The sequence below is a fragment of the Schistocerca serialis genome, chromosome 1 (genome assembly GCF_023864345.2).
Source record: "Schistocerca serialis cubense isolate TAMUIC-IGC-003099 chromosome 1, iqSchSeri2.2, whole genome shotgun sequence".
In the NCBI taxonomy this organism is placed as follows: domain Eukaryota; kingdom Metazoa; phylum Arthropoda; class Insecta; order Orthoptera; family Acrididae; genus Schistocerca; species Schistocerca serialis.
This window is the reverse complement of record NC_064638.1, coordinates 214685977-214700949: the sequence shown is the minus strand read 5'-3', so window position 1 is coordinate 214700949 and position 14973 is coordinate 214685977. Positions and strand designations below refer to the sequence as shown.

The following is a 14973-nucleotide window of genomic DNA, read 5'->3' as shown; positions in this document are numbered from 1 at the left end:
CTGCACACACTCCAGAGAGTATTCAGAGAGTTAACGAATTGGTGACTGCTGACAGACGCATCGCAGTGAACGAATTGTCACGCTACGTGGGGATAGGGGAAGGAAGTGTTTGCAGAGTACTGAAAATGTTGACGTTAGAAAAGGTTTGTGCTAGGTGGACAATGCACGGCCACATGTCAGTCAAAAAACCATGGAAGCGATCACAAAACTCGGATGGACGACACCGAAACACCCACCTTACAGTCCTGAACTGGCTCCATGGGACTATCATTTCTTTGGGAAACTGAAGGACTCTCTTCGAGGAACAAGGTTTGAAGATGATGACTCCCTTGTGCACCCTGCCAAACAGTGGCTCCAACAGGTTGGTCCAGAATTTTTCCAGGCGGATATACAGACGCTGGTTCCAAGATGGCGTAAGGCGGTTGAGATGGATGGAAATTATGTGGAGAAATGAAAATATTGTTCCTAAAGGATGTATGTACACACTGTAAAACTTTCAAACATGTAGAATTAAAGATGAATTTTAAAAAAATAGTGTGCATTTCTTTTGGAGTGACCCTCGTAGTAGACTTAGACCTGAAGATTATCAGCAGCACAAACCGGTAATCGACAGTAGAAAGTTGTGGTCAAAACGGTGGTTGTATGGTTACTTTAAATAAGTTGAGAACTGGATCAAAACAAGTATTGTGCATCTGCCTACTTCCGAGATATTATGGTCAAGCTGTTATGGAAGACGTCGAGGGTAGCGGTGGCCGAATTCGAGCACCACCGCTCCATCGATCACTCACTGCCAGCCTCGTGCGTAAGCTGTTAAAGGTCAGTGCTGTCTAACGAGAAACGGCAGGGGCCACGTGATGCCTGGTGATGAGGGGCAATCCCAGAAGACTGCGCGTGCGGTGCCCTGTGACGTCAGCACTAGGGTGCGTGGTGAGAGTGGTCTGGGCGCTGCGGGCGGCACTGCTAATTACAAGGGTCGCCCGGCGCTGGACGGCGCCAAAGAGGCCAGCCGACGCCGGCCGGCCGGCCCAAAGCAAATTCCGGCGTAAGGGGCGTAAGGGGTGGGAGGCGATGATGGGGGGTGGGGGTGGGGGAAGGAGATGAATGAAGGAGAGACCGAGGCTGGAATCTAGCCCATCGACTAACACGACCGCCTATACTATTCGCCATTTATCCCTGTCCTAAAACTTACGATGAATTAATGTACAGTTTTCTACATAGTAGCGTCACCAGGAGGTAAATTTACGACACGCTTAAAACGGGAATTAGAACCTCATAGCAGATTACTTGAATGCACAGAGAAAACGTAAAGAGATCCTCACTCACTGTGCCGCGACACGGAGCTTGAAAATTACGAGATGTAGTAACAAATATAGAAGGATTATTCATAAAGCTTTCTACTATCTTCACGAAAACAATTCATTTAATCACTTTTCTGTCCATCTGCAGGTAAATACCTTCTGTCATTCCACACAGTGAATTTACGGCTTTATACTATCGCAAAATGCCGCTACGCGATTCATAATAAAAACGAACAGCCATTTCCGCTGTATTGTTTTGCTACGTCATATTGGTTTGGCCCCAGAGATCAGTGGCAGGCGGATCTCATTGTGCACTGAGTCCTGCGACTCCTATAATGTCGTGTCGGACCCTTTTTCGCAGCAACCAGACGTGGCAAGTGCTCAAAAAGTCGTTGAAAACCCCTTGCAGAAATATTGAGTCGTATTGCCTCTAGAGCTGTCCATAATCGCGAAAGGGTTGCCGGCGTAGGATTTTGTGCACGAACTGCCCTCTCACTTATGCATTACAAATGGTAGAGGGGATACATGTCGGACAACCTGGGTGGGAGAACCATTAGCTCGAACCGGCCCGAATGTTCTTCAAACCAGTCGCGAACAGCTGTGGTCGAGCGACATCCATAAAAATTTTATCGCAAATGGCTGCAAATGGTCTCTCAATAGTGTAACCATTTCGAGTCAATGATCGGTTCGGATGGACCAGAGGACCCAGTCGATTCCATGTAAACACAGCCCCACACCATTATGTAGCAACCGTCAGCGTGCACAGTGTTTTGTTAACAATTTGGATCCTTGGCTTCTTCGGATACGCGCCACACTCGAATCCTGTCATGAGCCCTTACCAAATGAAATCAGGACTCCTCTAACCACGCCGTGGTTTTGCAATCTAGGGTCAAATCACTCATAAGCCCATGAGAGGCGTTGCAGGCTATCTCGTGTTGTTAGCAAAGACACTCGCTTCGGTTGTCTACTATCATAGCCTAGTGTCGATTACCTGCTACCATAGCCTATTGACGTCAAATTTCACCGCACTGTCTTAACGGAGAGAGTTGTCATACATTCCACATTGATTTCTGCGGTTATTTCAATGTTGTTTGTCTGTTAACATTAACAACTCTGCGCAAACGCCGCTGCTCTCGGTTGTTAAGTCCGTCGGGCGCTGCGTTGTCGATGGTGAGGGATAATGCCTAAAATTATGTTTGCTCGGCTTGCTTTGACACTGTACATCTCGAAACACTCAATTCCCTAACGGTTTCTGAAATGAAATGTCCAATGCGCCTAGCAACGGTTACCATTCCTCGTTCAGAATCTATAAATTCCCATCGTGCGGCCATAACCACGTCGGAAACGTTTTCCTATGAATCACAAATTACAGCTCCGCCAATGCACTGCCCTGTTATACCTTCTGATAGAAGGAATGCTGTATGACGTGAATCTGGTAATCGTTGCTAGTCGTTGTCTAACCAGGAACAGACGAGAAATGCCCAATGTTGGTCCACCATTAGCGGGACGTGCGCACGTTTAACTAGAAAACGTCTATGCTGACTGAGAGTCGAACGCCGCACACATGGTTATGAAGACACGTTAATAATCAAATTCTTATTCAGTAGTAGCTAGGAGTAGCATGTTTAGTTGCAAACCTTAAGGCCTTTCTCATCCCTAGTAACGTGTTGCCTAATACGTGCGATATCATGGCGTTAATTTACAAGTGGATTGACTGCCATAAAGAGCAATCTTCTCTAATAGTCGTATATCATTGAGATGTAGATGAAGTGCCTCAGCAGAAAGTAGTTTCCGTCGTGCAGCACGTATTGTCTCAGAGACACTGAGTACATGACATAAGTGCACAAAACGTGCATTATATACTAAGCATATACTACTGTTTGGAGAAGCTGCCGCCAGACCTGTTTACTTTCACATTCCGCTTAGTTGTCGTGGTTGAATACATGTTTTCTCGAGGCTACATCTAATGCAGAGCGCATACAAGAAAGAATAGTTCCCTGCGTCATCCTATTGCTAGCTAGGTAAAATATTTTGTGATAGCTATGAATAAAATGAATGTATTTTTGAACGTATTGTTCGTCAAATATTTGAATTAATCGTCAACTGTAGGTGTGCCTGCACATCTTATAGCATAATAGCTGTAGCTGCGTTAGTTTATACTACAGACTTGGGTAGGTTAGGTGTAACTTTTGATTCTTCAAGGGCTGATCGTGGCCTTGCGGCCCGGGCCTGTACTAGCCGCGGCTCGCAAGCTACGGGCCAGCCAGGCTGGCAGAGGCGAGAGGGAAGTGAGAGAGCTGGCGGTGGGGTTGGTGGGCCAACAGCCCGGGACGAGCCAGCACGGCTGCGCCGCATGCCTCTGTCTCTGCCGCTCCGTTTGACGTAAATATGTTTACCTCCTCTCCTGGCATCAGTATAAGAGCGGCAAGCAGAAATACACATCAGGTTGTCTGCCGTAATGGCTCACTGGGAGAGGTCTATTCGAGATAGAGTCTTCGCTCTCCTTGAAGAAGGAGGATGTTCCATCAGAGATGCTGGCAGACAGTATGGCGTACCAAATACCACTGTAACGAGATGGTGGAGGATCTGTAGAAAAGGGGCACCACCAAAAGGTCTCCTGGCTCAGGCAGGAAGAGATGAGCTCACAGCAGGAAGACAGGGACCTAGTGTCTAGGAGCAGAGAAAATCCCTTTCTGAAAGCGAAGCAGTTGCGGCAGGAGACCAACTTCCCCGGCTCCAGTGATACGATTCGCCGAAGGCTGAGGGACGCTGGACTGCATGCACGACGATCCGCGGTGAAACAAGAGCTCAGCGAAGACAACGTTTTATACCGGCAAGCATTTGTGGAGCTCCATCTGAGGGCGTCGTGGGACAACGTCATTTTCACTAAGGAGAAGGTGTTTTCCACCAGTAACGACGGTCCACGAATCGTTTACAGGCCGCAAGTGACTCGCCATCGACGCGAATATGGCCGGCTATCTGTTACCTGCTGGGGTTGTATTTCTGCAAGAGGGGCGGGAATTCTTCACAGGATAGAAGGAACTCTGGACAGCGTGCAGTATGCCCACATATTTGAAAATTTGATGCTTCGTCAGTGCGATTGCTGTACGCAGAAGGGGACGTAAGAAATTGAAAGAGGACCGTTCTCCCATTCACAAGTCAGCATTTGTTCAGCAGCGGCTCTCCACGATTGGCGTCAACGTCATGGACTGGCCGCCACGGGCGGCTGACATGTACCCCATGGGAAACATGTGGCCTGATGTCGCCAGAACATTAACAGAGAACTGGCCACGAAACCAACCAACTCTTGCGGACGCTCTTTGGGACTGCGTCCTGGAAGCCTGGGAGGAAGTTGCTTCTTCAGGCTGTTACTTCCGACGGCTTATACATTCAATGCCAGGCGCATGACAGAAGTACAAAATAATGAAGGATTCTGGATAAAATATTAGAGTCCTTAAAATCATAACATGTAAGCTTTCACGTCTGGCGTCTTCATTAATTAAAACTTCCGGGCTGAATTTCCGTGGTCCATATATAAAACTTCTTCTCCTTCCTGACGTTTCGTTGCCTACTGCGGGCAACATCTTCTGAGGCAAGTCGGCCACTAGCTGCTAGGCGCTGGAGGTTCCGCTTATATAGAGCGCTTAGATGGCGCCACCACTCAGCACGTGCTGTCGCCTCTAAGACTATCTCTGGCTAGTGCCATCTCTCTCGATTACAGGTAATAGATTGTCACTTCGTTGGTACAAAGTCGACCGCTATATCTTGTCTAGTTTTAATTCTTCTTCTTTTTTATTAAAATTATTTTCGTGCGGGTATAATAATGTGAGGTCCTAGCTACCCCAGCTGTGTATAAAATTCCGTGTATCTCTGGCATGGTTTATATTGGAACAACAAAAAGGAGTGTTAATACCCGCCTAACGGAACACAAAAGGAACTGTAGATTGGGACAAATTGACAAATGAGCTGTAGCGGAACACGTTTTCAAAGACGGTGATCACGAAATAAAATTTAGTGAGTCAAACGTGATAGCTGTTCCCTTTCAGGACTTGGAAGATCTGTGCTCCGCTTTTGCGTCGTTGTTTGCACCGGATCTTGGATGTGCTTCCGGCTTTCAGGCGCACATCACCCTACGGCCGGATGCAGAGCCTCGCTTTTTCTGGGTCCGGCCCCTTCCAGTGGCCTTTTGGCCAGTGGTCATGAAGGAACTTGATCGGCTCCAGGCCGCTGGCGTAACTTACAGTGCATGGTCGACACCACTGGTGGTCATGCAGATCCCGTCGGCTGTGTGGGCACTTCAGCGCTACAGTCAATGTTCAGTCCCTTGTTGACACTTACCCCATTTTGCCTGACAGAAATACCGTCTTTCCAAGCTTGCCGGGGGAGCGTACTTTTCCAAGATAGACGTGGCTGAAGCATACCACCAGTTGCCCTTGGATGCCGAATCTTAGAACACCATGGTTATCAACACGCCTTTAGGATTGTATAAGTACAAGCACCTTCCCTTTGCTGTCTCTTCGGCGCCGGCCATTTTTCAGCGATTCCTGGAGAAGCTTAAACAGCCTATCCCTACCTGTGTGAATTATCTGGATGACATCGTAGTTACCGGGCGTTCCTGCCAGGAACATTTGCAAAACCTCAGCGCCTTAATTCACGCTCTGCAGTCTGCTGGTTTACACTGTCGGCTGGACAGTGTTTTTTTTGTTTTTTCAACCGGGGGTGGAATACTTAGGCCACTGGCTGAGCAAAAAGTAATTCGTCCTTCGGGTCGTAATGCCGCGGCCATTGAGGCCCTTCCTCATCCTAAAGACTTGTCTGAATTCCAGGCTTTTTTTGGGCAAGATTACTTATTACTTAAGGTGCTTACCCCAGGCTGCCTCCGTTGCTCAACTCCTCAATCACTTGCGTCATATAGTGGTACCTTTTGACTGGACTCCTGCCTGTTACCAGGCTTTTCTCCATTTAATGCTGAAGTCCGCCCCTTGCCTTACTCCTTTTTCTCCAGACTGCCCCTTGGTTGTGGCACCTGATGCGTCGGCACACGGCACTGGGGCCGTCCTTGGGCACTGGGATACCGATGGCTCCGAGCAGCCAATCGCTTATGCCTCTAAGACGATGACCCCAGCACAATGGAACTGCTCCCAGATTGAAAAGGAGGCTCTGGCGATCGTGTTCGCTGTCCAAAAATTTCACACCTATCTCTTTGGGGCAAAGTTCGCCCTCCTGATGAACTATAAACCCTTGGTTACACTTTTAGGGCCCCACTCTCACCTTGTTGAGCCGACAGCTCAACGTCTCCAGAGCTGGGTATCGTTTTTACGTAATTACGCTTACACCATCCGGTATAGGCCCACCGCCCACAATGCTAATGTGGACGCTTTGTCACGTCTCCCAGCAGGCCACGATCCTGCCTTTAACCAACAGGAGGTCCTCTGCTTTTACATTGATTCTGCCCGCCGGGATGAGCTGGACAGTCTGCCAGATAGGGCTGCTCACATTGCTGCGGCTGCTCGCCGCGACCGTGTCATATGGCAGGTTCTCAACCACGTGATCCATGGGTGGCCGTCCAACAATACTCGTCCAATGCAATCTGATTTCAGCGCCTGGCGCCACCTGTCCCACTGGCTCTCCGTGGTCGATGATGTCCTTACGTTGGCCACAGAGTCGGATGCCCGGGTGGTCATCTCTCCGGAATTGTGGCTTCAGGTGCTCGGTTTGTTACACCGCGGACACTGGGGTATGTCCCGTATGAGAGTCTTGGTTCGCCGGCATGTGTATTGGCCCAGCATCGATGGCAATATTGAGCGCCTGGTCCGTGGGTGCACTCTCTGTGTGCGTCACCAGGCAAATCCCCTCAGTCGTTTCCACCCTGGCCTGTGCCTCGCCGGCCCTGGGATCGCATCCACATCAATTTTTGGGGTCCATGTGGCTACTCATCGTTGATCCCTACTCCAAATATGTTGTCCGAATGGCATCCACCACGACGGAGGCTACACTCACGGCCCTGGCCCAGGTTCTCGCCGTCGAGGGTCTGCCACACACTTTGGTCACTGATAATGAACCTCAATTCACGGTGTCCTCCTTCCACGACATCTGTCAGGCCACCCTTCGTCCAATAGTGCAGTGGAGAGGCTTGTCTGCACTTTTAAACAACAGCTGACTAAGGCGGTCGACACATCTCCGACCACGTCGTCCCTCACCCTGTTTTTGATCACCTATTGCACTACTCCAATTGACAGACACAGCCTGGCAGAGCTCCTTCATGGGCGACAGCCGCGGACTCTGCACCATTTGCAGACGCCCTCCTCCTACCGCCCCCACTCTCAGCCTTCACAGTGGTATGCCCCTGGCACGGCTGTGTGGACCCACGAGTATGGGCGCAAGGTGGGTAGGACACCCGCCACGGTCGTCGCTGCCCACGATGGCGTGAGACGTCAGTGGGAACGTCGAAAGGGTTGGAGCGCCGCTATCATAATCAGCTCCACCCGCGTGCCACCACAGGTTTCACGCCGCCGCCTCCTTACCTACCTCCATCACGTACAGACATTTGGTCCTCGAATCACCATCCCTGTTCCCGGTTGCCATCACCCCGAGTGCCTGTCGCCGGCCCTCTTCACCTCCGGGTGGATCAGCGATTCCTTCCCGCACCCTGGGCTCTGGATTGGCTGTCATGGGTACCTCGGGCATCCTCTCATCCCCGCCAATAGTGGTTGATGAGCCTGGCTCCTCTTCCCACTGCTGCCCACCTCGGCACCATCTGGGGCTTTTCTGCCCCTAGGCGCAAGTTTCAGGGGAAGGGATCTGGTACCGCGCACTGTGGAATCTGAATCCCCACCAGACGTTATGGATGCCGAAGACTCCTAGAGGTCTCTGCACCATCGCGCCATTAGGTGTGGCAGCACGCGCCTTCTGGCCCGCATTTAGTGTGTGGGCGCCACAGTGGAACATGTACTTGCAGCGGCCAATAGCGGCGTCCTCGATAGAGTACTTGAGCGCCTGCCTCTCGCTCAGTCAGCTCATTCCCTCTCGCGTCTGCCAACCCCTTTTGCTTTCTGTTTTAACTTTCCGCATTTTTCCGCCAATTTACACTTTAAGTCACAGTTTTATCGCCTGTTTTTCTTGTTTCTTTTCTTCTTCTGTTTTTTTTTAAGAAAAAGTCTGTAGGCCGTAGAGCAGCATATTAAGTTGCTGCCAGCCCGCCCCCTTCGGGGGGGAATTGAAAATCAATAAAGAAAAAAAAAAAGCTCATTCAGCCAGTCTAACATTGCGTACGTCTGTGGACATATCGCCTCGCCATAGACAGCGTATTTACTTCCGTGTTTTGTTTACGAGTGGATGTGGTTGTCTAGTCAGTTTTTCTTGACTCTGTTGTCTCGTTCTTGTTGTAGTCGTTAGATCCTTCGTTTGTCGTGTCCGTCCTCTCCGTTGTGTTGTTGTTCGCGGGTTCCGCAGCGTTTTCCGTCACTTCAACCCTGCGACTGTTCCAGTCGTTGTTACAACACTAGGCCTCCTCGAAAGGCACCTATCTGGTTTCGGATCAAGATCAGCACAAAATATTCATTATTTCATTTCAAGCCCTAGCATGTGCACTCCGAACTACTAGTGAAAAGAAGTGCATTTTCAACGCCTCTTCATGCGTTGTCAGCTGTAACGTGAACGTGTTCGTTTTGTAACGTGTTCATATCAACTCACAGCCACATGAAGAGCTTTTTATCACAACATTACAAGATCAAACGTTTCCTTGCATCTTTTCAAGTTCAAACATTCCTCTCCATCCTGCTGGCGAAAACGGATTTGGGTTTCGCGTTGTGTTCGTTGTGATCACCAATGACGATATGTTGTGGATTCAACTTCTAGCCAGCAGAGTATTTTCCATTACATTATTGAAAGTAAAAACATGCCACTCCTAGCTATTAGTGGAAAAGAATTTGATAGTTAAAGTGTCTTCTTGACCACGTGTGTGGGGTTTGAATTGCAAGCAGCACAGAACTTTTCGTCGCCTGATGTTTAGCTAAACATGTGCACATCTCGCTACTGGTGAACCAACAGTAGCTATTTATCGTTTGTTCCTCGCTAGAAAACGACGGTGATAGATGCTGGGTTCGAATCCTAATCATACAAAAACAATTCTACCGTCATTTAAGGTTCCAACATCTCGCTATTGGTGATAACATTTGATATTTAACTTCTGATTTTACGTACTTCGTTAACAATTCGATTAGGTGCTGGCTTCACATCCCTGTCAGAAGCTTTACATGATGGCATTTCAATTTTAAACGTGAGCATACCTTGTTCCTTGTGAATAACACCATATTAAACTTCGTTGGGGGTAGTTCTGAGGAAGGTAACCGTTATGACAGAATTCCCAGTTCAGTACAAACATTTTCGTCATTTATTTTCACGATCTGAGTTGATAACTGATACTGGTGCAAACGTCTATACTTCTGTGCCTAGTGATAGGGTCTCAAAATGGCACAAACAAAGCTTAGCTTAGTTAGCAATGGCTATAGGTGCTGGGTTTGAATCCAAGTCCAGAACGACGACATTGGCCATGCCATTTAAAGTTCAAATTTGTGTACACGTAGCTGTTGATGTGTTACGGGAACTATGATATTACTTGTGATTCAGTGTTAATGTTGAGATTTCCATAGAGTGCTTGTTGCCATTAATCGCGTTTTTTTACTGGTTCGTCCATTATCCAGTTTCTAGAGCGACTCGCCGTTGAGCGACTTTCTGCATGTGGATGGAAAACCTTTTTGAGAGTAAAAAACCTTTTTCCAATTTCCGTACAACTTTGTAACTCCATACATTATCTCTAGTATTTAATTTTGACTTAGGATTACTGTATGATATATATAAAATAATCCGTTTTCTCAGAATCTTAGGAATGTCACTTGTTGTAATTAAGGTTAGTTTATGAGTGTTATTGGGTGTCTCATCGCTAAGAACATGTTTTCTAATATGTTTTGTATGACGATATTATTTGACGCTTAGACTGGCTCCCATAAAGACCTTTGGTCTCTAGTAGTCTCTTGTGGTATCCATTGTGTGTAGTCAAACGACTGTACCCCACAAGGTTTTGGTGTTTAAAGGACCTGCAACACAGCTATGTTAAGTTGGCTGTATTCGGCAGTGACCCACTTTTTTTGCTGTCAAGTGTACAAGGAATTGCTAGAGTGTCATATACAAGATAGATGAATGAAATTCGTATTGAGTGGAACACGAATGACACTTTTCTTCAAGCACGGTAATTACACTGAAGCCACAGCGATTCATTGATCGTCCATTGTACGTTACAACCAGTGCAACATGGTTCTTTACAGGATGTGTGATAAACACGGATGGCAGCACATGCTCTGCAAAGTGCTCCCACGCTAGCCCCAAGGTTATTAAGAATTCTTGTGGCAGGCTGTTCCATTCATCCATCAGCGCCGTTTACAACTGCTGGATGGTCGTTAGTGCATGTGGACGCGCTGCAACATGTTCCCTCCACGAACATGTGCTCGATGGTATTGAAGTCAGCGCAATGGGCAGGTCGGTCCACTCGTCGAGTATCACTTTGTTCCAAGAGCTGTTCCACCCGGCTTGTTCTATGTGGCCGCCCGTTTCTCATCCAAGACGACACGGGGAAGGAGTACAGTGTCACAAAATTGTTGGCCTGTGACTGTATCTTGGTCAAAGATTTGCAAGTCAGTACGCCAATACAAAGTTGTTCCGTCCCACACCATAACACAAGTACCATCAAAACAGGCTGGACAATTTTGGACGAACCCTCATTGTCGAACATAATCATTTTGTTGATCCAGGTGTTGTGATGTATGCAGGCATAACGCTGCATGGCCGTAATGGCCCCCAAATCTTTGAACACGATAACCTCTGTGGTAAGCGTTATTATCACACCGTACATCTTCCCCACGTGCGTCCACAACGAACAGCAAACGAGTAGTAGTTGTAGGAATGGATTGGCCTGGTTGTTACCCTTACTTGTTATGTGAAGGGGCACATCATGAAGCGCGGTGACGTCAGTGTAATGTTTGTCTTTGGGTGAAAGTGCCTTTTCTAGATCTTCTTAACGTGTATTTCTTTGAGTTACGTTCTGTGCGATTATGTAGCATTTCTTTTTCTATATAGCGAAAGTTCCATCGAGCTACGTTACATGGCTGTAACACATGAAAAAGTTACATTCCTCTTGAAGTTTAGGACACAAATGCAGGTGAAGGACGGTTCCGTCACAATTCAGTTCAATCTATTGTCACCACTTGATCTTTAGATGATAAGTGTACATTTATAATTAATAATGGTGTGTTCTGACGAAACATAACAGACACTTGTGGCGCAACAGGTATTACTTTAAATTATCCCTGCGTTTTCATATTAATCTTTTTCCGAGTCCTTACTTTATGAACTATCTGTTTTGTTTTAATTTTCTAACTTGCTTTCTGTTTCTGGATTCATTTACATGGATTGCAAGACAGAACTATCCCTCATTGACAGTGGCATGATAGGTTTTGTGAGGAAAAGCTTTCATAAATGTGTCCGGCAAGGCGTAATATCGGACTACAGTTCGTTTTAACATTATTAAAACATCAGAAAAGCTGTGATGAGAACTGAGGCATTTCTGTTAACGCACAATGTCAAAATACGTCGGTTCTGATACTTTATTGACGTCACGTGACTAAGCTATTCATGAAGTTGTAATTGTTAATGTTAAACGTTTGTTTCTGTAATGAATTTATAAATATCTTGTTCATATAATGCCTAATGACTGTTATGCAACTTTTTTGAAAGAATCTGCTACACATGCCTAAAATCTGCTCTGAGTAACGTACAAAATATTGTTGATTTTGCTTAGTGTTTTGACCTTTTCTCGAAGTTATTTAATATGGAAATAACAGACCTGCAATGATTTCTTCTGAGTTAGCACTTTTTCCAATTGCTTTGGTTGTACACTATCGTCATACACTTTTACCATTGATTGCGCCACATTATTTTAAACTGCCCTTCCCTTTGAAAAAGCTCCGTAATTTTCTAATTCAGTACTCGCTTCCACCTTATGCCCTCAGTATAATGACCGCTAACTGCCCCAATATTATTTGAACACTCTCACACCAAACCGTTTTGGTGTCAACGGCCACTATCGATGCTACTGTGACTTAGCTCTGCCGTGCGGTTTACCGTCCTTACCGCAGCCGTTATGCTTCTTGCCTATAGCACCACAAGGTTTCATACGATGTGCCAATGAATGCAATAGGCTTCTATGCAGTTCCTTTTCTTGCATGTGCTTTTTGTAATAAAATTTCTACATAAAAATGGGGTTGAGGCCATAGGACATTTAATGAGATATACAATAGCTCTAGTCATTCAGCAGTTAGCAAAAATGTCAGGCAACATCCAGGTTTCAGAAACTATGGTCTCATTACAGAACGTAGGTATAGATGTACCTAGACGATTTTTCTTTTCTTTTTCTTTTTTTTATTTTTTTTTTTTTTCACTGTGGCTTACTTTGTAGGTTCAAGTCATCGGAGGCACACAGCATGTGGAATCCAGAAGACAATTAGCGTTCTGCAGATGGGCCAGTATTCATCTTACAAAGTATGTCGTTGATGTACTCTTTCTTCAAGATTTACTTACAGCATTCCAAATCGCATTCGGCCACTATATCTACTAAGGCTGCTCAGGGTCGCTGGAAACACCACCAAAAGACGTTCCCTGAGAGGCCCTCACTGCAGCTGGATGCTCACCCACCTTCCTATTAACGCTATCTTTACGCGCTCCTAGTCCTTCTTTCATGATGATGACTGACCACCTACAGAGATAAAGATATTTAGCAGAGAACTTACTATCGCAATCAAAGTCAGACAACTATACACAGACCTGGTCAGTGATGGTTAGATCCCCGTTGGGAGATCACCACTCAGCTACTGCTTACCTAACATCTTGTCCAACGTCACTACCAACAAGCACCACAGAACTCGCATCACTAAATGTATATGTTGTTAATAACTATCTGCTGGACGAATGGGCTATTTCCATTTAGCCTTTGTCGTCTTTGTCTGGGTACAATATGCTTCAGTCATGTTAATGTGACCACCGCTTAAGTTCGACATCAACGTGCAATAACCATTCACATATGGCAGGTGTTGGCACTAGAAGTGGAAGGTATGTAAAGCATGTTTGAGGGGACGTGGGAAGCCGTGTAGTCATTGCCGTAATACGAAAAAATGAGGCCCAAAAGGGCTTCAAATTATGTTTCGGGTCAAGGGCGGAAGGATTTCCGAAACAGCTTAGTTTGTAATCTACTCTCGTGCCGGCGTGGTTAAGGCATACTGTAAATAGGAAAATGACGCCATCCAAAATCGGCAGCGAGGCACCTGTGCAGCACCATAGGTCATAGATGACAGATACGAACGATAGCTGCAGAGAGGTGTATGGGCAAACAGAAGTGCAAGTGTTGGTCAACTGGGAAACTGACCGCCCAGGTTAAACAAGGAACGACCAAGAATGTCTCCTCCACCACCGTTCTGCGATCTTTGCTGCAGCTGGTGCCTGGGTCACACATCCGTGACGACTGCTGTTCATTGGCGATGAAGGCTGGAATTTGCACGCCAATATCGCAAGTGGATGCCCACTGATTGGCAGTAGGAGGTCTTTTCATATGAATTACATTTTGTGCTCCGTTTCACAGATGGCCGTTATATCACCGGTAAGGTACAGGCTCAAGCAGGGAGCATTAAGGTCTCGAGAATGTTTTCCTGCCTTTCCCTGGGTTATCGCCTCGATGTGGAAGGCCCAATGGGGACCATATCCTACTCCACATCCAGTTCTTTTTTTCTGGACACTATGGCATCTACCAGCAGGACAATGCAACGAGTCAAACAGCTTTCAATACACGTGCTTTGTTGAAGAGCACCAGTATGAGTTTACCTTACTCCTGTGGTCACAATACACCCCGGATTTATAACCAATCGAAAATCTGTGGAACCACCTCGATAGGCGTGTTCGCGCCATGGATCCTCAACTTACAAACGTAGAGGAGCAGGCCACGGCACGAGTCGGCGTGGTTCCACAATGTTGGTATCTTCCAGAGCCTCACTGACTCTCTTCCTGGACGTGTCGCTGCGGTCTACACTGCAAAACGTGGTTATTCAGGCTTCAGACAGGTGGTTACATAAATGTGGGTGGACAGTGTATGATACATGCAGTATACAACCACAGTAATGGGAAACAAATTTCTGGGCATGAACCATGTTTAGATTTGCAGTAGACGATCCGGAGGGCTACTGTGAAGGCCTTTATGAACTATACGTCGTGTTAAGAATCGGGAGGCTACTTCGTCACGTGTCAGTACACGGTGTTTACATCCAACAGAGAATCCTCTAGTAACACCGCATTCTCCGAATCTCCTTGTAAGTTCCACAGCTACTACGGCTAAGCAAAGATGAACAGGAGGTATGCTTTGCTGAGGTGTGTGTGTTTGCTGTGTTGCAGTGCCAGTGGAGGAGGCGACGGTGGTGCTGGCCGAGGTGGCGCGCCTGCCCTGCTCGCTGGAGCCGCCCGACGCCGACGATCAAGTGGCACTCGTCATCTGGTTCAAGGACGACAACGCCTCCCCCATCTACAGGTACAGAGTTCTGGCGTGCACAATACTAGTGGCAAAATGACAGACACACTCACG

The 14973-nt window shown here is 47.0% G+C and overlaps 1 protein-coding gene across 1 annotated transcript in view; it reads left to right on the top strand.

Annotated features, from left to right (window-relative positions):
• Positions 1 to 14973, top strand: part of LOC126460424 (protein sidekick-2-like) — a 1057356-nt gene that overhangs the window by 429611 nt on the left and 612772 nt on the right. Inside the window, exon 2 of the mRNA XM_050095916.1 lies at positions 14787 to 14919. Within this exon, the coding sequence (XP_049951873.1) occupies positions 14787 to 14919 (133 nt within the window). The remainder of the gene's footprint in view (positions 1 to 14786; positions 14920 to 14973) is intronic.